The sequence below is a fragment of the Panthera onca genome, chromosome C1 (assembly GCF_046562875.1).
Source record: "Panthera onca isolate mPanOnc1 chromosome C1, mPanOnc1 haplotype 2, whole genome shotgun sequence".
NCBI lineage: Eukaryota > Metazoa > Chordata > Mammalia > Carnivora > Felidae > Panthera > Panthera onca.
In genome coordinates, this window is record NC_138346.1 from 169,386,044 (window position 1) to 169,409,325 (window position 23,282).

Below are 23,282 nucleotides of genomic sequence, written 5' to 3' on the forward strand. Positions count from 1 at the left end.
TTTTCTTTAACTATTTGAGCTTTCTATCTATTTGGATTTGGGATAAATGAACATTTGTTGTGTTTGTGCATGGATGGGCATCCAGCCAGGGATGGATGGGGAATGTTTCTTTACACACTGATCTTATTTCAGATTGCTCTCTCACTCTAACTGTGTGCACACCTGCTAAAGGGCAGTGATGATTCTCTAGAACGATGTCTTTGGTACAACAGGGCTGCCATCTGTGCATTTCTTCATTAACATTCAGTGGTTCATTTCCTAAAAAGGTGTCTGTATGGGGGCGTGTGTGGTCTACTATGTGCCAGGCATACTATGGACAGGCAAAGTTTAGGACAGAGAATAAGACAGTCTTTTCTCTGTAGAAGTTTACAGTCTAGCAGGGCAGACAGTCAAGCAAACAAGCTATCAGAACAGGGTGGTAAGTGCTGGAATGGAAGAAGTGCAGTGTAGTAAGGAAGCACAGAGAGGGGGATATCTAATCCAGAAAAAGCCCACCCATTCCTTCATAAAACAAACACTTATATCTGGAATATAAAAACAAAACAAAGAGACTCTTAAATAGAGGGAACAAATTGGCGGTTCCCATAGGGGAGGGTGGTGGGGGGATGGTAAAAGAGGTAAAGGGGATTAAGAGGTACAAGTCACAGAGATGAAAAGTACAGCATAGGGACTATAGTCAGTACTACTATAATAACACTGCATGGTGACAGATGGGGATGACAGTTATTGCGGTGAGCATTGAGTAATATACAAAACTGTTCTATCAATGTGTTGCCCACCCGAAACTAACATTGCATATTAATTATACTTCAACTTAAAAAAATTTAATAAAACAAACATTTAGCACATACTATGCATCAGATGCCCAGGCTGCAAGGGAAGGAAGACAGTTCCAGACACAGAAGAGCCTGGTGAGGGCCAAGGGACTGGAGAGACCTACCGGTCCAGGGCCCCACTGGTGGGCATGCTGCGGGCAAAGCCTCGGACCCCAGTTTGCTGGAAATACGGAATGCTGAAGATGTTGGCAGCAATGACAGCCACGGAGTCTGACGGGTTGACAAAGAACCCATGCTTGCCCAGAATCATGTTTCGATCCTTTGAGAGAAGGGGGATTCAAAGGAAGAGCTTTTAATCAAACTGCTGGAAAAGCAATCTTACATGGGGAGGGAGGGAATGGGAAAGGGTAATAAAACTCTAATTTATAAAACTTAAAACTGATACCTTTATTCCTACTGGGTTCTAAACACTGGACTTTGTTTCTAACTGATCTATACAGTGCCACTGCACCAAAGGCATCCCCATGCCAGAAAACTAAAACTGTTTTCAATTAAGTGTATGCACAAACTCCTTCTGAACAAAAACTCTGTTCTCCCTCCAGAGGCCAGCTGACTTTAACCTCCCAGACCTCTTCCAAACTCTGGAATCCATCACCTCTCTCCCAGAGGAGAGAAGAGATCGAAACAAGAGAGAAAATGTTGGCTATTCACATAGTTTGGTGGGTCTACCAGACATCTTTTGAGGAACAAAGCAGACTTCTTCAGGAAAGGGCACCTAAATCACGGTCCCGCCATTGGATACAGGACCCAGCAAAACATGCTGCCACCTTCACTACTTCCTTGATGCCTGGTATGCAGGAAATACTCAAGTAACTCAGCATATGGAGGAAAAAACTCTCATCACACACTGCTGCAGAAAGATGCATTGCAAAATAGTCTCTTCAGGGATCCTTTTCATTTTTCAAAATTTTGATATGGAGAAATTTGATTTTTAGGAAGTAATGGATTCTAGCTGAATTTAAAGGACAAGAGCAGTAAAAATATTTTTTCAGCTAAGGAAATACATGTAGTGCCTCTCTCTGAGACACCAAGAATACAAAACCACTTAAATTACATCTATCCTTTGTCTGCTATGTATTCACCAATGTAAATAAAACAGCCTGCTTAGTAAAAGTATTAATTGTAGAGGAGGAATAAAAGATTTATTCTCTCATTATAGTTTTATCATTCAACCAATGAGAATGAACAAATGGATATATTATAAGACCAAAATGCTTTCCAGGGATTGAATAAACCTAGGATGGGTTTCTAGAACCAGACCAGCTCATGAAGCACCATTCCATCGTAACTGAGCCCTGATCACCCTGCCACTCTTAGAAAATCTGAATGTCTAAAATTAAGCACATGGGTTACATTTCAAGGACTCATTTATGTTCAAGAGGGTCTTCTAACAATTTAGCCCTGACCCTATGGTGCAATAAGGACTCCTCGACTATCACTCATTCACCGAGCCCACAAGACCTGACAGAAGCAGCCTGCTTCTTCCTCCTTTGTAGGAACAAAGGGTACTGGCCTATACCAGAGTTCACTTCAATGCACTTGTACCCACCCCATCTCCATCAAAAGCAGCCCCAAAGTCGTGCTCTCCTGTCTTCATGGTCTCCACCAGGTCAGCAGCGTAAGTGAGGTTGGGGTCAGGGTGGTGGCCTCCAAAGTCTTCCAGAGGAACACAGTTAACTGCTGAGTTCGCAGGGGCACCGAGTTCTTCGCAGAGGATCTTCTTCACATACGGTCCCACGACTACGTAAAATGTGAAATGAAGAATCAGAAAATAGAACTTATTAAAGTATTAGAAGACTGGGGGAGGAGGTGGAGGTGTTCTAAGGAGAATGGCATGGACAATGAGAACATGAAAACTATATTCAGGGGCCAGTGGAACGGTAAGACTCACTAGGGTAGAAGGTTTTGCAAAAAGAAATAATGAGAGATTCGGTTGGAAAAGGTGGGGCTAGTTGATGAAGGAGAATGGGGCAAGGGAGGGGAGTTAACTTCTATGAAGGCCCTACTATAACCCTTTGCAACCATTTTCTCACTCTTTCAAAAACAAAAAAAAGCTCACAATGTGGTAGAGCTTAGTGCTTAAGAGCTTGGACTCTGGAATCAGAATGCGTGGATTCAACTCCCAGCTCAGTTAATCACTGACTGTGCAACTTTGGTAAAGTTATTTAATCTCTGTGTGTCTCCATCTACTCTATCTGCAAAATGAGGATAATAACAGTAGCTACCTAACAGGGCTGATGTGAGGATTCAATGAGTTAATAAATATGAAGCCCTGAGAACAGTACCTGGCACGTAGGTTATAAATGTTTGCATTATGATTATCACCTCTACTTTATAGATAAGAAAACTGGTCTGAGATGAAGCCATTTGCCCAAACTTACATATCTAGTAGGAGTGGGAGCTGGGATTCAGAGCCCTAATCTCTCAACTGTATCCAGCTATAGGACAAACTGGTTAAAAACACAAACAAACCAAAACAATAACAACAACAACAACAACAAAAAGAGGGGTGCCTGGGTGGCTCAGTTGGTTAAGCGTCCGATTTCAGCCTAGGTCATGATCTCGTTGTTCCCGAGTTCGAGCCCTGCATCAGGCTCTGTGCTGACACCTCAAAGCCTGGAGCCTGTTTCAGATTCTGTGTGTGTGTGTGTGTGTGTGTGTGTGTGTGTGTCTCTCTCTGCCTCTCCCCCACTCATGCTGTATCTCTCTCTGTCTCAAAAATAAATAAAACATTAAAAAAAACGAAGAAGAAAGAAAAACAGAACTACCAACCACAGGAAAAAAACGGTCACATACTTTTATGGTGACATTTTATACAACTACCAAGAACCTTCATCTCTAATATGCTAAGAATGTGTTTTCACCAAGGAAGGTACTGACACCCATAGAAGCCACAGAGGTCAGAACAGTGGAGAATATGCTTCTCCAGTGATTGGGGCCACATGTTAAGGATATTATGGACACACCACAGAAAAAGGTCAAGGCAGCCAGGGAGGTGAAGGATATAGAAACTGAGGCGTTAAAGGAATACCTGAATGGCCAGGAGAATGAAGTATACTTCATGACCAGCTTTTCCTACCCCATCTACCACCACAAGCCCTTTCTTTTTATTTATTTATTTTTTATTTCAAGTTTTTATTCAAGCTTCAGTTAGTTAACATATAAAGCCTATTCTTAAGCCATTCTCCCCATTTTTCTAACATAACATCTTTTAAGCCTTCATGTCTTTGCTACAGCCATTGCCTCAGCTGGAAATGACTACCCTAGATCCTTCTTTCATGAAAGAGTTGGTTGCCAACTTCTTCCAGGAAACCTTTCTTGATACGGCTAGTCAAGTTATGCCTTCTTCCACACCCCAAAGAGAATACTTGAAATTTTATCTAACCCTCATTTTGTTGGCCTGGTGGTAGTTTTTGACCCATCCCATCTCCCCAGGCATTGCAAGCTCTTTGAAGGAAGTCTTCTGCTGAGTCCCAGCCCACCCTTCCCAAGGGGGAAGGAGAGTGAGTGGGGGAGGGGCGGGGGAAAGGGAAAGAGAATCTTAGGCAGGCTCCATGTCCAGCACAGAGCCCAATGCCGGGCTTGATCTCGCGATCTGAGCAGGAATCAAGAGTTGGATGCTCAACTGACTGCCACAGAAGAAGGTTTTCTGTGGTTTTACAGGGTAACAGGAGGCCCTGAACAACATCATTGAGAGGGTTCAATCACAGACAGAAAGTTTTCCCCACTAGGGAAAATCCTTCCCACTCAAAGATTCTAAAATTCTAAATTTATTACAAAACAAATAAACAACCTAAGTGCTTGGAATTCCCATATTCCAACATGTGAGAAAGTTTCATGGTTCTGATTCACAATGATGGCTGCTATCTCTGCTGACCTGGCCATGCACCCAGAGAAGAAGAAGAGGGAGAGATACCCAACTGTTGTTCTGGAATTTAATCCTCAGCTTGCTCTTGTAGGCTCTGCTCTTCTAAGAAAAGGTACATGTGGGGGCAGCTGAGTGGTATGGGACTCACAAGCGTGTTTACTTCATCTAGCAAATGATACCTCCCCCTTGGAATAGATGGGGGTGTGCAGGAAGAATGTAAGGTATCTTCTGAGGGGAAGGAAGAGTCCACAAAAGCAGTTGCATGTTATTCAAGGCCTGATACTTAATGTGGAAACTCTGACCTTCGCACTACCTTACCATGAGGAATGTCTCTCCTATTTTTGCTGTGTACAGTTAGATTTTCATCTATGTGAATAATGCTCTGAAATGGTTGCAAAATCACTATTTAAAAACCATGAAACAGGGGCGGCTCAGTTGGTTAAGTGTCCAACTTCAGTTCAGGTCATGATCTCACAGTTCATGAGTTTGAGCCCTGCGTCAAGCCCTGTGCTGACAGCTCACAGCCTGAAGCCTGCTTTGGATTCTGTGCCTCCCTCTCTCTGCCCCTCCCTTGCTCACACTCTGCCTCTCTCTCTCTCTCTCTCTCAAGAATAAATAAACATTAAAGAAAATCAATAAAAACCGTGAAACAGTCTTGAGAAAAGGCTTGTTAAAGCATCACGATATGCAAGGTAAAAAGCAGCTCCATATCTTTGAGAGAAGGGAAGGGAAGAAAACTGGCTCCTTACCTCCATGCATGGCATCTATACGAATCTTTAGTCGGTTTGGACCAGAAAGCAGTTCCTTCAGTGCGTTGAAATCAAAGATGTTTCTCAGCATTGTAGCATAAGCTTCCACAGAGTCCACAATTTCCACTGTGAGAACAAGCAACATTAAAAGATGGGGGAGCCAAACACACGAAGAAATAGTATCCTCTGAAATGATTCTACTGCTGTAAACCCACAACAGCTATTTTAAAAGGACAATTATCGAGGAATGTGTTCCAATGTGCCCGGGCTGTCACATGATCTCTTACTCAGTACCAACCATTTTCCTGAGAGGTAAATGTTATTAGTTCTATTTTATAGACAAAAAGATGAGAAAGCTTAAACTCTGAAAGGCTGAGTAACTTGCCCACACAGCTGGGATGGGGCACACAAGAGATTCGGACAGGGGTTTGCCTGGCTAGAAGCTCAGCTATGCTGCCACATTGACTCTTTGCCCATCACCATGAGAAGTGTATTTTGGTGTCATAAATAACAGAAAATGTAAGGCCCACTTTTCTTTCCTTTTTCTAGGCCCACTGCCATAAGACTTATTAATGGTAAAAAGCAGAAAAAAATTTTTTTAACAAACCACTTTTCACACGCACTGCTAAAGGAGTAAGACAAATATAAGAACTTAGTCTTGCTGTCCTCGTTGGCGGTCAGGGCACATCTGAACATTTTCAAAACATTAAGAGTTTAAGAAATTTCCTACTGGTGTTTTCCAAGCCCTAAGAATGTCTTCAAGATGTTCCAAGGCACTGCTTTATCTTTGTTAGGACGCGACTGCCAGCTCTCGATGGGTAGGTTCAAACAAAGAAATGTTTGCCATAAAATGGCAATCCAGAGGAGAGAGTACACGTTGGAACAGTCAAAACGTAAGTTGCATTACTAACCACCTCACCCTTGTTGTGTTGATATGAACAATGTTATAAACCTTTACTCCAACAATTATTAATACCTTGGCATTCTACCCCTGCTGCCTATGCAGGGAGTTTCAATTTAGCCCCCTGAATGGCTTACTTTGATTTCACTGAATATTAAGGCAGGAAAAATGAAGAATCAAAGCCCAGGCTTTGGAATCCTTCACACCTGAGTCTGAATCTGGTTTGCCACTCACTCACTATAGGACCTTGAGCCTGAGATGTAAGCTCTTCTCAACTTTTGTTTCCTCATATGGAAAAAGTGAATACAGATAGTGCTGCCTTCACAGGGCTCTCTAAGAATAAAGTGGGATAATGCTTGTTGAGAGTTTGGCACGTAACAAAAGCTCAATAAAAGTTAGCTATGAATGTAATCTTACAGGTCTTCTAGTCAAGGCTATTCATTTAATAGGTATGGAAGGCAAGGCCTAGAAAGTTGGAAATGCTGCACCCAAAGTCACACGGCTGATTCCTGGTAGGGCCCAGAGAGCCCGGGTCTCTAGGCTCCTAGACCCCATTCCAGACCTGCTAAACAATGCATGCAAAGCTTAGTGACCAGTCTTTCCAAAACTGAAGATCTACTTTATTAAAACTTTGAAAGTCCAACTGCTCAAGGTGGAAATAAGGGGGGCAAGAGGGGAGGAAAGTCAACATGCCTGTGAATGGTTTGAACTTGTTTTCCAGGTCAAACTGCTGCTTTCCCAGAACTCCAAGGTCTATTTTCAGGTCAGGGCAAATTGCATATTCTTCAATTGTCTTGCTGATTTGGAAGATTTTATCAGTTATTGCTTCTGGAGCAGGACCTGGAAATCAAACAGCGAACCGCGGGGTCATTTTGTGGGACTGACGTGAAAATACAAAGAACACAGAGCTCGTCAACTCCTCTTCACTCACACATTTGCCATTTCATCATTTAGACAGCAAAGTATCAAAATTGTCTAAAAGAAAAATACCATGTTAATGATGATTTGTGCATGGTTTCTCATATTCAGGGACGACAGGATGAGAAGCATTCCACTTTCACCAAAATGAAACAAAGAACCCCCTTGTTAAGGATCAGAACCAGAACGCTGGCCTTCCAAGGCCTTGGTTATTGGTTTATCCTAATGAACATAAATGGACTATCCTTCAAAATGACAGCAAACTCACCTCCATTGGAAATATTAAATTTGATTCCAAAATCTCCATTGGGCCCTCCCGGGTTGTGGCTGGCTGTCAGAATGATCCCACCAATGGCTTTGATCTTTCTAATGATGCAGGATACAGCAGGGGTAGAGAGGATCCCATTCTGCCCAATAACCAAGCGACCAATCTAAGAGAAGAAATCCAGACACACTCTTTAACACCAATAAACCCAGAACTACTGCACAGAAACAACAGAATAGGCAGAGGAACAAAGAAGTGAACCAGAAAAGATGTTCTTTAATGAACATCCACAGCTTGGATTACTATTATTTTATTACAAAGTAGAATACCAGTGTTGAATAACATTATTATTGAAGTAGAATCAGCATTGCTGAACAAGGCCATCCCTTCAGATAGTTTTTGGGGACTTTATAGTTTTAAAATAGTATATGGTCTGGGGGAGCTATAAGGCTCTGGCAAGAAAACACAGAGTATTTGAAACACAGTCTTTCCAGACCAGGTTCATAATTTTCCCTGAAACATTGTTAGAAAACCCACATTTTTATCCAGTTCAATCATACTTTCAAACCACACTGGGGGAGGATATAAATTTAGCTAGTTAAAGAAATCCTACCCAAAGAGAAGCCCTTTTTGTAAACTAAAAAAAAAAAAAAAAAATTTAAGTAAAAAGGGCAAGCTTTACATTGAAGAGTTTTACAAAATCCGTCTCATAAATTTATCTTTCCTGTCAAGACTTGATTTTGATATGGTGGTCTCCCCAAAGCAGGATACACCTACCTATGTGAGGGTGTATGTGGATTGCCTGCTGGCCCTAAGGCAGAAGGTGCTGGGGGTTATTACTGAGTAAACTGGCCAGAACCACCCACAGGGAAGGGCTACAGGTGGCACTTCACTGCATTCTTAACTTGCCTTCCCTTATCTCTCACAGATGCTATCAGCATGGCTCCTAAATCTTCCTTCACTAAAATGTAATTTATATTTGTTTCAACATGACCCACGTTGGGAAAGAAGGAAGAAGTTCTATCAGTTCCTTGAACATACTTGGAGAAAATGCAGCCACTACATAAATAGATTTATAAAATGAGGAGTCTGTGCCCTCCTTCCATTCTCCCTTCTGAGAGAAGAGACAGGAATGTTTTTGAATTTTCCATTTGTTATTTCTTTTGGCCCCACCTAAATAAACATGCTTGAAGAAATGACTTATGGTGGAAGATGTGTCTGATGATACCTGGAATCCCTGGTAAAGTTTGTCTGGGACTGTTACCTTTGCCACACTATAAGTTACTGAAAACTTGATTGCCTTATCACCAACCCTTCCCCTGTCAACCACCTCCCAGGAAGTAGCCTGGCTCTCATTTGTCCATCTCAGAACAGTTTTTGTTACACTAATACATTTGTTATGCCCTGCCTCCCTCAGGAAGTGGGGTAGGTGCTATAACTAGTCTCCTCCATAGACTAGAGGGACCAGCAGATGGTGTGAAATCAATATTAATGATTATCACTGGGCGCAGAATGCTTTCTAAAAACCCATGGCATTTTCAATTAATTCCCATATATGTTCCCTAGTACTGTTGTGTAGATGAAGAAGCTGAGGTCCAGAGTTATGATGCTGCCCATTTGTCGATTCTTCCATCCATCCAAAAGCAATCATAACAAGTGCTTATGGAAAGGTGGTATGGGAGGCACTGGGATAGACGACAGGACAAGGTCACATGGCAAATTAGTGGCCATAGCTGGGAGAAGCACCTGCCTCCATACAGAGAGAAGAGTAACAAGTCACCCTTGTAGCACTTTCCAGGTGTGGTTCTGATAAAGTGAGTGTTTATGGTTGAGTAGTTGTGTAATTTTAACAGGAGGGCCTTAATTAAGAAAGGCAATTTAATCAGTCAGAGTGGCTGGTGGAGTTATCTGGAAATTGTACTTGCGCATCAAGCATACTGACTTTTACTAGGGGTTTATATGTATTTTGTGTGGAAAGGGAGACTGATAAATGAATCTTAAGCTGTACCACCCAGGTCACCCCTTATTCTACCATTCTGTATGGTAAGATCTGCGGTCAGTAATGGTCCAAGACTGAGGGAATAATACCAGGGGTAAGAGTAGGAAAGTCAAGAGACAGAAAGGAGGTCTGCAGTACCTTCTTTCTCTTGAGCCCAAGAAGAGGTACAGCTGGTCAAAGTCTCTCCTTCCAGAGAAGACCCTCTCCTATGAATCACCCTCAGGAATATTAATCCTCAACCTGATACTGAGGAGATATTACCCACCTTCCTTTAACAATGTCTAGAGCATTGCAACAGCTCCTGACTCAATCCCCCCTTTCTCTCTCCCACCTGTACCTCCCTTACTCTGCTCTGGCTGAATCCATCCTTCCAACTCAGGACCACCTAGTTCATCTGTTTTAAACCATAGTTCTTACTATGTCCTGCCTCTACTCAAAAACCTTCCCTGTACAATACAATCCAGAAATTCCAATTCTAGCTATTGACACAAAAGAAAGCAAGGACTGAAACAGACAACTTGCACACCCACGTTCATTGCAGAATTAATCACAATAGCCAAAGGCCCATCAACAAATGATGGTATATACATATACAAAATATGGTATATACATATAATGGAATATTATTCAGCCTGAAAAAGGAATGAAATTCTGATACATGCCACAATATGGATGAACCTTGAAAACACTATATACTAAGTAAAATAGGCCAGACACATAAAGACAAGTATTGGATGATTCGATTTACATGAGGTACTTAGACGAGGCAAACTCATAGGCAGAAAGTAGAACAGAGGTTGCCAGGGGCTGAGGAAGGGGAAATGGGAAGTTATTGTTTAGTGGGTATAGTGTTTCAGATGGGATGAGAAAAAAGTTCTGGAAAAGGATAATGGTGACGGTTGGAGAATATTGTGAGTGTAATTAATACCACTGAAGTGTGCACTTAAAAATGGTTGATACACTAAATTCCGTGTTATGTATACTTTACCACAAAAAATAAAAAATTTTAAAAACAGAAAAAATCTTCCCTGGCTCCCAGTGTCTACCAACTTAGAGATCACTCCGTCTACCCGGTACTGAAAGTCCCCCATCAAACAGCTTTTCCTGCCCTTCCTTCCCCTTCTTGCTACTCTCTCCCTGAATAACAGAACTCACACTGCCAGGCTGGATACCTCGCTGTTTGCCCAGCATTTGATAGTCAAACATAACAGGAGCAAACTTAATTTTCCTTGCAATTAAAATAGGGCCTGGTGTTTTCCTATGTTTCACAAAACAAAAACAAAAACAAAAACAAGTTCTATTTTCTTTGCCCTGCTAGTCATATACACATATTCTTATTTCTAAACATATCTCTAAGTTTAAAGCTCTGGAAGCCAAATGAGATATCAGTATTGTAAATGGGGCCCCACCAATGTCTTATTTTATACATTAAAATTTCCTATACTTCTTAGCCCCCAGAAACATCATGAAAAAAAAAAAAAAAAACAACTCTCTTGTAAATGCAGACAGCTCTATGTAAATAAAAACAAAAGGAAACTTCTAACAAAGGCGAATTATATTTTACAATCCATAAATGCACAAAATGAAAGTGTAATAAAGAGAAAAAAAAATGATATGATTTCCATTTTAGCTCACAAGGCTGAAAAGTCTTCCGAGGATCACCCCAAGAGGGGAGTGGGTATCGACAGAGGTGAGGAAGGCACACTGACTCCTACCAAAATCTGTGGCAATACATTATCTTTCCTTTACATTTCCTCCTTGACGCTCTGTCCACAATCAAAGGGACATTAAAATAGTCAGAAATGAGGATATGTTAGAAAAAGAAGAAATCGAACTATCTAGGATTTGATAGGTTTTATCAGATCAAAGTGCTTTACTGGTCCACTCATGTTTTAAGTAATCCAGTTCAGTTGCATGAGTGCTTTAAATGCAATACTATTTTAAATAAAGAATGCCCTTGAGAAGATTTGAAAATATTGCTTGGGCTGCCACAGCTCTAACAAATAGGCAGTTGCCATATTTAGTCAATTATTATCACTTAAATGCATTATTTAGCAAACCTTCAGATCGTAAATCTGAGCAAGTCTATAGGGTCTGCCTGAATCACACATTCCTACCACCTCTTCCACATCCTTCAGCTCCACACAAAAATGAAATGAAGCCGAATATATCACAGCAAAGGGGACAGTGTACCAGATCCACTCAACAATCTAGATATATGCGGAGAAATAATGTTCCTTTCATTCTTTCTCTAAAGATTAAAAGCATCTTAATACCATTCCCTCCGCAGCTCTCCTCAAAGGTGAAATTTATAGCATGTCACATTTTATCTTAAAAATGTGTATGCTTCATAATAATTTCATATTTGAGTGCTTTGTCAGCAATTTTTACATGAGAGGCATTCAGATTCTGAAAGTGGGTATGAAGGAAACTTTGCATTATAACTACAATCATTTTTAAATTTCATTTGGTGGTGTGTTTTTGTTTTTAATTTGGGTTTTGCAATCATACCTGCTCGGCGTATTATTGAAATAGACTGATGATGAATGCCTAACATATTTGGTTGCCATGCTAAATTTTTATGTTCTCAGAACCAGAATCACTCCCAGAAAGGAAATACAACAGATTTTTAAAATTTATGAGTTCTGAGGGGCTGTGTGCTCCAAATTATTGCTAAGTATAACCTAAAACACTAAAAATATATTTTTGGTCCCACAGAGGAATCTGCAGAGCAAAAACAGCAATGTCCTGATGCCCACCTTACAGCAAATCAGTGGGACTGTGCAAATTGTTAGATTATCAAGATCAATGCTTTCTGGCACAAGATTCCTTCTGATTTGGTTAATTCAGGCAAGGCAGTTTTTCACAATGCAGAGCTGTTAGCAGAGCCTCCTTATATTATAGTCTTACAGGAGTTATTAACTCTACCCTGCTGCACAAATTCACTGCACACAGGGCTTCTTTGTGTCCAAGGTCATTATAAGCAGGTTCCCCTGTAACAGGTCCTCTTGGTAGGCTTATACCTAACATTTTCCAATCCCCTCCTGGCATTTCTGCATGACTACCAGGATCCACAAACAACAGCATGCCCTGGCTTTTGTTTTCCTGTTTGACAAGTGACTGAACTTCAACAAGGAAGCCATTGAAAGAAAACAAAATCCTCCTCTCTCTACTACTCAGTGGAGCTTTCTTACATAGGATAGGGTACCCCTCGGGACTAGTTAGAATGTAGATAAGACAGCTTAAGGCTGGGGGTGTGCTTTAAATGTCTAAAAGGCAACAGGTATTTTTTCAAGCAAGAGGCACAGAGTACAACAAAGAGCCGAACTTACATTCCCATATCCCAATGTGACTAATGTAATTTCAGGAGTAATATTACGAAACACATTCTCTGAAGTCACAATGAAACACTAACTGGATGTTAGTAGAACTGAAGTGTATATAACATACAAATCTGTGTACTCTTGTATATTTCTGCAAAATGAAGAAAGAAACATATGTGGAGAGCCAGAAACATAACAATACTTATCATATACCAACCCCATTAGCGGCCGCCATCTGCACTATTGTTTCTATCGCCGATTTATTAAAATACCTCCCATCTCCACCAACTACCAGTGAGGATCCCTGGCGATCTTTAAGGTCTATGGAAAAAAATAGACTCTGGATGAAATTCTCCAGATAACATGGCTTCGCCTCAAAACAATAGGTTTTCTTCCGTAATCCACTAGTTCCTGGTTTCTGGTCATAGTAGGGAGCAGTAGCAAAAGTCAACAGAGGGAGAGGACCTTCTTCCATTTTTCTGTATTTTCCAGAAATCCATTCATCAAAATCACTCATCTTTCATTTTCACCACTTGGCTCAAAGAGGGTGTCCAGAAAGCAGTCAGGGGTCCTCAAAATAGTCTGTCTGAACCTGAAGCTGCAACAGTGTCATCTGAGTAAGTAAATACAGGTCGTGCCTGGATGAGGAAGCTGGGTTAATTCCTTGCTGTCGTCACCCCTTGAGAAAAGTTAAGGGCCACACACCCACCCACACCCACACACAAAGCACAACTTCCAAGCTGTTTTGGTGAGGACACTTCTGCCCACATAACCACGTCAAATACCCTTCAATTATTTTTGCTTCATTTCCCCATTAGGTAGCTCCAAAGGATACTGCTTGTGGCAGACGTCAGTCACAAACACCAGATGGCTGCCAGACTCCACTCTCAGAGCCCAGGCAGCAATGGAGCAAGTCCAGTTCCAAGAAGCAGGCTCGTTGTTGAACAGGACACCCTGGTGTGGCTCCTTACAGCCCTTGAAGCAGAGTCTCTCTGGGCACTCACCACTGAGAAGGCCATCTGCTGCTACAGTTGTTCGATGCCATGTAGCAAGTTAAAGGTCAATCTTAAAATGGAAGTGAGGGATCTCGGTTACCTCTGGTTTCCTTACATCACATCATTTTGATACCCAAGCAATTTTTTACGTCTTGCATGCAATTCCAATTGGAAGAAAAACAGATTTATTCATTGCCCACCAAGGATTTAACAAAACAGTATTCAGCTCTTCTATCAAGAAAAAAAGATACCTACAAATATGCCCTGAATGGTCAACAGCTTGGTCATTCCTTTGACCTTATGGAAATGTGGGGATGGAGATGCACCAAATCCTTGAAAATGTGGGCAAAACAGGGAGGGGGAAAAAACGTATACTTTTCTGAGTGCACGAGGTTTGATCAGGTTATTATCTGGAAAAATAATATGAACATAAGATTACATTTTGTGTCCTCATTTTCTCAGTTTTACACAGACGTGGCTTTTAAGAACACATTTTTAGTGAAGCAGGTTAAGTCCTTTCTTCGCATTTGAAGAACCTAAGATGTTTGAAAACATTCTATCTGAATAAAGTTATTATCCAACCCCCATCTGATCCTTAAGATTTTATTAATAATCTACTTAAATGCATACACGTTCTTTACCTGGTTCAGCAGAGGCTGACAATTAAGGAGCTCCACTGTCAAGGTTTTGGTGAACTTGCTAAGGATGTTTGAAAAATCAACCAGCACCAGTTACACCACGTTTGGAGAGTCTGACATGCATTACAGTCCAGGTTTTCAAGTGAAACATGAATAACCCCTTGATAAACAAAATCCGTGGGGTACCTGGGTGGCTCAGTTAGTTGGGCATCTGACTTCGGCTCAGGTCATGATCTCACAGTTCATGAGTTCGAGCCCCACGTCGGGCTCTGTGCTGACAGCTCAGAGCCTGGAGCCTGCTTCAGATTCTGTGTCTCCCTCTCTCTCTGTCCCTCCCCCACTCACACTCTGTCTCTCTGCCTCTCAAAAAAATAAATAAAAATAAACATTAAAAAAAAAATTTGAGTATTTTTCTGCTAATTTGTCAAGCCAGGTCCAAAAGCCAACAAGACTGGGAGCAGCAGACTGTCCTAAGGCAAGAACGTCCCTGTGGTTCAGGGGCTGCTCTGTGCAGGGCCAGCAGAATGAACAGGCCCAGGAGCTGGAGCCCACTGGCAAGGAAGCCTGGTCTCCTTCACGTGACAAATGGGACTGGCCCACGTGCAGGGAAGACCTCGAGACATAACATTAAAAAATTCACAAGACCATGTCTATTTAGTTGAAGACCAGTCAGCCAACAGACACTTGTTACAGTTTATTTTGGGGTCTTAGTTTTTAAAAATAAAATTCTCTAGAAATTAATTTATGAGGCAAGCTTGCTGTATGAACAGTAGTTTACATACCTACTGTATTTCAACTTAAAATAAATGCATGCTTAATTCATTTTTTTTTTTTAAAGTTTGGTGCTAAGTTTTCTGGTTTTAGGTAGGTTTGCAAACTATACCAGCATATGTGTCTTGACATATTTAATAACAAATCAAGATTTATGAAATAGCAACCCAATAATCTTTTCATTGGGAATAATAGAGCAACCAACCACATAATTGGTAGTTTTCTTAAGAAATCCCAGGGTAGACTTAGGGGCATTTGGTCACAAGGGTGCTCCGACATCCCCAGCTGAAGCTTCTCTGCCCATATATTCCAGCATGTTCTCTGCTGGTGGTCTGCCACTCTCTCAGTGCAGCTCTTTCTGAAGCTGGAACCAAGAAAGTATCACTCTTCTGGGTTTTTTTTCCCCATGCATTGATTTTATTTACAGTTTCTGGTTCATGCAAATCAATTTCATAAAATGAGAAGTTATGAAGAATCAAGGCATAATTATGCAAATTCAAAATAGATGTTCAATGCAAAAATTACAAGCATAAAAGTGGGTTTGTTCACAGCATGAGATCCAACAGATCTTGCTTCAAAGGATAGGAATCACTTTTTTTTTTTTTCTTGAAGACTATGGCCACGTCACATGCTAGAACACCTCAGCTTACCAGTGAGGTGTTTTCTCATAGGAACCACAACGTGTTTCTAAAAATGTTTTTTTTACACTGTAAAGTGTCATAAAAGCCGCACTTTTCCAGAATCAAACCTGCTCTTGAACCTAGCACTGGTTGCTAACCATCTAAAAACTAACTGATACAGAAAGTATTCCAAATGTCACTATTCTGATTCTTAAAAGTAAAAAACTTTTACAAGGTAGTTTAGAAAGAAATATTGCGGGGCGCCTGGGTGGCTCAGTCAGTTAGGTGGCCGTCCGACTTCAGCCAGGTCACGATCTCGCGGTCCGTGAGTTCGAGCCCCGCGTCGGGCTCTGTGCTGACAGCTCAGAGCCTGGAGCCTGTTTTGGATTCTGTGTCTCCCTCTCTCTGACCCTCCCCCGTTCATGCTCTGTCTCTCTCTGTCTCAAAAATAAATAAACGTTAAAAAAGTTAAAAAAAAACAAAAAAAAGAAAGAAAAAAATATTGCAAACCAGTAATGCTGGAGTTCTTCCAGTCTGAACCTTCCACATACTAGATACGCCACCTTAGGGTTGATGTCATTTCGGGATTTTTAAATCTACCTCCCCTGTAGATCATCTTCATGTTTAAAAAAATATATATTTAACACCAGAGGAAACAGAAGTGACTGAGCACCAGGGGATCATATATGCTGAACCTGTGGAATCCGGTCACTAGGTGAACCCACTATATCCCTCTTGCATGGAAATATCTATGTGGGCACATGGACCTTTTTACCTTCCTGTGTATGAGCCAGCCTTCCAGCGAGGCATGGACCGGGGAAGATTCCCTCTCTCACGGCTCTTGCACACGTCAATGAATACCCAGCAATTTAAGTGTACGCTGAAGCTAAGCCCCCAGAGGAAAGAGTTCTATATCCCAGAACAGAGAATAATGTCAGCAACTACATATGCCTGGCACAGTGTTTGTCAATATGCAAAACTAAAGCAAAAAGACATAGCCCTTGCCCTAGAAAAGCTTCTATTCTAAAATTGGGCCAGAGCCGTAATTTTATGGACACTGTAGAACTCAATCCCATATAAAAATATTACCAGAGGCAGCAATGCTAGATGGACTGTGAAGTGTGGTAAAAAAAGAAGGGGCATTAAGAACATGAAGCTTCCTACGACGCTCAGACTAAGTGGGGCAGCTATTAAGAAACTCATTTGTTTTAGCTCTCCAGCAAAGGTTGAACTTCATCTTCGGAAACGTTACTGTCGAGCATAGCGAACCCAATTTGGCCTAATGAATTCGCCTGCATCGCCAGTACTCCCTTCACAATGACACAAATTACATTTAAACCATATGGGGGACTTAAGGATTACTCCCTTCAGACAAGGAACTTTCGTACTGGTCTTGGGTCCAATCAATTTCACGACGGCAGAGTTATGAACCCCTTCGCTCCCAGGCTCACAAAGACTCCAGCCCCCATTCTCATCTGCAGGCACCTTCCTAGCAGAACACAACAGAGACTGTAGACTGACTTGCCAATCCTTTCTTCGATCTCTCTTTCTTTCCATCAGTTAAGTACTTATTGGGTAGCTAACTACTATGTCCCAGGCTTCCTGCGAGGGCTGGACCCAGCCCCTGAACAGGTTCACCTCTTCACACCAAGAGCTCTTCTTTAGCTGATGCCACAGTAGTGGACGTGGGGGATGGGCTGTCCACAGTAGCGGAGGCTGTCTCTAGGTGTAAGCATGAGAAAGAATGCTACTAATTGGGCTAAAAGCAGCAGGGATCATCACACCCCCAGCCTGAAGCCCTGCACTTGGGACAGCTGCAGGTGCCTGCCTGAGTGGTTGGGGTGTGTGACCCAAGTGATGGGAAACACTCATTCATTTCTCCCACCAACAGTAAGAAAGCATGTAGTAAATGCCGGCCCCAGGCAAGGCAGTGCAGGACGATGCAAAGACCACAGGTTTAGGAGCCAGATACAACCAGGGCTCAAATCTTTGACTTTAAACTGCAGGAGAAATTCAATCTTGAGCAAGTGCCTTAACTGAACTGAGCCTGTAAAATGGGGACAGCTTTCAAGGTTGTCCTGAGAACTGAATCAGGTTACATATGTGAAAACACTTTGTGCTGTGTCTGGCATCTAGTAGATTATCAGTGACTGTTAACCCCTTCACCCTTCCCATCCTCAACCTCCCCATCTCTAAAATGGGATAATAATACCTGCCTCGCAAGGTTTTTGTGATAACGACCCCACCAAATGTCTATGAAAGTCTTTGTGAACTAGAAAACGATGTAAAGATATGAACTTTTTTTTTCATATTTGGGAGGTGGAGGAGGAGAGAAAAAAAGTGCATGGGCCTTTGTTCTTAACAAGTTCATGTCAGGGAGAAGCCATCACAGTGTGGGAGCCATGGCCCTGTCCCAGAGGTGCACGCACAGCCCTATGGCTCTTGAGAGGTTGCAGGAATGGGGTGAGACTGCAGAAATAGTTGGGGCAAGATTACAAAGTCTCATGAACCACACTAAAGTTTATTTTGTAGCTGCCGGAAGCTATGGAAATTTTTAAGCGAAAGGAATCTAAACTGATATGTTTCTGGAAAGTTGGCTGGCTGCCAGTGGCACATCAAATAGCTTAGAGGAGAGACTGGAAGATTAGCCAAGGTCGCAAAAAAGGATTCCTTCCTCAGCTGTGGTGGCTCTGAGGATCCTGCTGTTCCTCAGCTGGCTTCCTGTACAAGACTTCCGTTTGAATACTTCCAAGCTTTGCTCGTTAAATAAGGAATTTTAATTTATTTTATTTTTAAAAGTTTATTTATTTTGAAAGAGAGAAAGCACAGGCGGGGGACGGGCAGAGAGAGAGGGAGAGAGAGAATCCCAAGCAGGTTCTGAGCTGTCAGACAGACACGGCACGGCGCTCAATCTCACGGTTCACAAGACCATGACTTGAGGGGAAATCAAGGGTCAGGCACCTAACCGACTGAGCCACCCAGGTGCCCCGTGACAAAGAACGTTAAAAGTCAATAAATGCATTTGATTTATAAATTTGAAATGTTCATAGGAGTTTGAGCAAATGAGTTTATAACTAAGATCACATGCACACACACACACACACAAACCCACCACCTCACACTGACAACCGAGTCAGCGGAGGAGAAAAAAACAAAGCAGATGTGCCGAGATAAACAGAGAGGGTAGGCAGAGAGTGGCTGCAGGGCTTCCTCCTGCCTCAGGCTCCTGTGACACCCAACTGTCCACTCCACCCCCAGCTTTCAGGAGGCCCCTCTCTAACCTTATGGAGCCATCCTCTTGGCAACTCACTGCAGTCGGCCTCGCTTCCTAACACGTGCTACTACCTGCAGCTCTTCACTCTGTTGAGTGGGCCTCAGTGGTGCCTGGCTCCCATCTGGCAGCTCTGAGGCAGGCTCCACCGGCTGGCCCATCCAGGCAAGAAGAGGAAGAGAGCAAAGTCCTTCTCCTTCTCCCTTTCATTTTTTAAAAAAAAAAATTTTCATGTTTATTTATTTTTGAAAGAGAGAATCGCTTCTCGGCCTTTTGGCTAAGATCAAGTGTATTTTTGAAAGAGAGAGACACAGTGCAAGCAGGGGAAGGGAAGAGAGAGAGGGAGCCACAGAATCTGAAGCAGGCTCCAGGCTCTGAGCTGTTAGCAGAGAGCCCGAGGCGGGGCTCAAACCCACGAACCGTGAGATCATGACCTGAGCCGAAGTCGGATGCTTAACTGACTGAGCCACCCAGGTGCCCCCCTCTCTTTCTCCCTTTGAGCAACCTCAGTCAACAGTAAGGAGACAGATAGAATATCATTTACTATTTGGGTGAACGTTGGGCAAAATAGCTAAGTTCTTGGTGCCCCACCTTCTCATATTTAAAATAGGGACTGTAAATAGTACTTACTTAGACTTACTGTGATTGTTTTGCAATATATACAAATATCAAATCATTACCTTGTACACCTACAAGCAATATGATATTACAGGTCAACTATACCTCAATGTGTGTGTGTGTGTGTGTGTGTGTGTGTGTGTGCCAAAACCTGGGAATTATACATCATTTTAAACAATGTATCCTTGGGGCACTTGGGTGGCTCAGTCAATTAAGCATCCAACTTCAGTTTGGGTCATGATCTTGCAGTCTATGAGTTCAAGCCCTGCATAGGGCTCTGTGCTGACAGCTCAGAGCTTGGAGCCTGCTTCAGATTCTGTGTTTCCCTCTCTCTCTGCCCCTCTCTCTCTCACGCTGTTTCTCTCTCAAAAATAAATAAACATTAAAAAAAATTTAAACAATTCATCCTTTAAAGAGAGTTTAAAAAATAAAGAAAAACTAGTATACACTGCAGGGTTTTTGCATAAAGATACAATGACTTAATAAATGTAAAGAACTTAGCATGGCTGTAGTAAGCCCTACATAAGGGTTAGCTTTTTTTACTGCCCCAAACCCATCTGAAACTATGTAGCAGTGTTCCATACCTATCAATGGGTATAGTGTTTTAACAGAGTTAGGAAATGTCCTTTAAAGAAATGGAGAAGTTACATTAAACTATAAAGAAGGTACAAGGTCTGAAGAATTCCAAGGGCCATGCGGCTCAAAGCTGTACAGAATCTCAGGTTCAAAAAGACTCCTGAAGCATATTTTGACATCAAAAACGAACAAAACCACTGCATCAGAGCGTACGCATCTTTTAGCATCTGTCATCCATCTGTTTATTCACCCACGTATCCAATATCTACTATAAAACTGACTTGCTCCATTCATTTTATCAAACATTGTGCACCACGGGAGGACAGACTCCAGTCATTAAGAAACTTTTGGTCTAAAGAGAGAGATAGATAAATCAACAGATTGTTTTTTTTAAAAAAAGGGAGTAAGATGGGGCACCTGCGTGGCTTGGTCAGTTGAGCATCCAACTTCGGCTCAGGTCATGATCTCACCATTCATGAGCTTGAGCCTCACATTGGCCTCACTGTTATCCGTGTGGCCATTTCAGATCCTCTGTCCCCTTCTCTCTCTGCCCCTCCCCCACTCATGCCCCCCTCTCTCTGTCTCTCTATCTCTCTCAAAATAAACATTTTTAAAAATTAAAAATTAAAAAATTAAAATTAAAAAATGGAGTCATAAGTGCTAATCTGGGAGCTCAAGAGGGATTTATGAGCTCCTGAAGGAGAAAGAGAATATAAGAAAGGCATTCCCTACCTCCACAAATGCCATCCTTAATTCATATGATTAAACCTAAAAACAACCTTTGAAGTTGCACAGGGCTTCCTACATATTACTTACTATATACTGCACTGTAAAGAGGGCTCCTGTTTTATTAGAAATTACCAGTATTCAACCATTTTGACCTATAAAAGAGGCCATTTATATGGCTCATATAAAATTTTTATATGTATCTTTTATTTCCTTTTTGGAACACCCTCAAGAAAATTTTCATTTAACTCCCTTAAGAGTATTCATTTGGAGCTAAAAGAGTATCTTTCCATATTCTGGATATTACCAGAAACTATTTATGAAAACCCCTTGGTTTAAAAAAAAATTAAAAATTAATCAATTTAAAAAGTCAATCTAAAGAACTGCTTTATGTTCAAATTCATTCATGGTTGTGTGTTTCCCTCTTGTGGTGGAAAATGGAAAAACATGCAAGATTTCTCATGACCTCACAAGGGGGCGCACTAGCTGGCCCAGCGGCATCGCACAAGTCTAGGGGACCCCATTCTCTTCAAATATAATGGGAATCATGCGCCCTGGAGTTTTGTGGCAGACAGTGGTTGGCCCTCTATGAAATAACTAAAACGTGGTGGGATTTCTGGACTTTTAAGAAGGGTATGGTGAGGTTGTTCTCGGTCTCATTAAGGTTTTTTCCAACTACATGGCCTGGCGAAACGAGGATGTCCAGCTGTAAAGGAAGTAAATGGAGATGACCACAAAAAGTGGATGAATTTTTCTGTGGAATCTTTGTGAGCCTAAGTTTCTGTAAAATGAGGATAGTAAAACTTCCTTTAAAGGTTCTCCAAGTATGTGAGAAAAGGCATGTAAAGCGTTTACCACAATTGCCTGGCAATACAGTAGCCACTCAATAAATGCTATCTAAACTACCAAAAATAGAAAGACCTATTGATAAGGGCTGATCACATCCTTCTAATACAGCCTCTGATCTCTAGAGCAAGGGAGACCAGGCAGGAAAAAATTAATGCTATAGTGGGGTCTGGGTAGTGAATATGTATAAGGGGCCAGGGAAAAGGTGATGGAAGGGGAATTTATAGCCCCTGCTCTAGGGCTTTGGAGTCAGACAGGCCTGGGTGTGAATCCTGCCTTTGCCACATTCTGGCTGTGTATGGTCTTTCTGGGCTCAGTTTTCTTATTTGTAAAATAGAGACAATGACACCTGCTTTAAAGGTTGTTGTATATAGGAAATAATCACAGTAGGTCGGTGTGCTGGGCAGTGTTCCAAGTGCTTTACAAGCATTAACTCATGAGATGTTCACAACAACACTGTAAGATCAAGGCTGTCATTCTCAGCCCGTATCTTACGGACATGGACACAGATGACACAGATTTATCATCTGCCCGAGGCCAAACAGCTGGGAAATTGTGGAGATGGGTCTTAAACCCAGACAATCTGGCTCTAGAGCCCACACTCAACCATCATGCTGTGCTGCCTCTCACTGTAATATGTCGCCATGTAAATGGTAAGTACTCAATAAATAATAGCTTTGTAAACAGCGATCTAAAGAACTATGGGTATTTTCTCCCCTCTGAACATTTATAGGAATTCCTGGGATGAACAGCATCTCAAGTGGGCAGCAAGGTACTCTCTCCTGCCCTTATGGCTTAAGTGCAAACAGGCTTCAGAGAAATAAAAAGTTGGACTGCAACATAAAAAAGTTTGGGAACCCTCAGACTACAGCTGTAGATAACTCTATTAAAAATGTCTAGGGGAGGCTGGGTGGCTTGGTTGGTTGGGCGTCCGACTTCGGCTCAGGTCATGATCTCACGGTCCGTGAGTTCAAGCCCCGTGTCGGGCTCTGTGCTGACAGCTCAGAGCCTGGAGCCTGTTTCAGATTCTGTGTCTCCCTCTCTCTCTGCTCCTCCCCTGTTCATACTCTGTCTCTCTCTGTCTCAAAAATAAATAAACGTTAAAAAAAAAATTTAAAAAAAAAGGTCTACCAGGGCGCCTGGGTGGCTCAGTCAGTTAAGTGTCCAACTTTGGCTCAGATCATGATCTCATCGTTCAGGGTTCTAGCCCTGCATTGGGCTCTCTGCTGTCAGCACAGAGCCTGCTTTGAATCCTCTGTCTCCTGCTCTCTCTGCCCCTCCCCTGCTCTCTCTCTCTCTCTCTCTCAAAAATAAATAAAAGTTTTTTTTTAAATGTCTACCTTGAGGAATATGGCATAGTGG

The 23,282-nt window shown here is 42.0% G+C and overlaps 1 protein-coding gene and 1 long non-coding RNA gene across 4 annotated transcripts in view; one reads left to right on the forward strand and one right to left on the reverse strand.

Annotated features, from left to right (window-relative positions):
- Positions 1–23,282, reverse strand: part of PGM1 (phosphoglucomutase 1) — a 62,350-nt gene that overhangs the window by 20,163 nt on the left and 18,905 nt on the right. The window contains exons 1-6 of one of the 2 annotated variants that reach the window (XM_060625927.2): positions 13,077–13,475; positions 7,541–7,703; positions 7,048–7,194; positions 5,454–5,579; positions 2,386–2,576; positions 941–1,095 (exon numbers count right to left, since the gene is read on the reverse strand). In XM_060625927.2, the coding sequence (XP_060481910.1) occupies positions 941–1,095; positions 2,386–2,576; positions 5,454–5,579; positions 7,048–7,194; positions 7,541–7,703; positions 13,077–13,376 (1,082 nt within the window). In that variant the 5' untranslated portion in view covers positions 13,377–13,475. Of the gene's footprint in view, positions 1–940; positions 1,096–2,385; positions 2,577–5,453; positions 5,580–7,047; positions 7,195–7,540; positions 7,704–13,076; positions 13,476–23,282 lie in introns of those variants that run through there. The other variant, XM_060625929.2, reaches the window with a different exon arrangement.
- LOC144617242 (uncharacterized) lies at positions 4,669–10,919 on the forward strand. 2 transcript variants are annotated; one of them, XR_013557565.2, is made up of 3 exons: positions 4,669–4,816; positions 6,003–6,346; positions 8,466–10,919. It is a non-coding gene; the product is annotated as an uncharacterized LOC144617242 (long non-coding RNA). The 2 variants fall into 2 exon arrangements; XR_013557566.2 differs by having other exon boundaries at positions 6,248–6,346.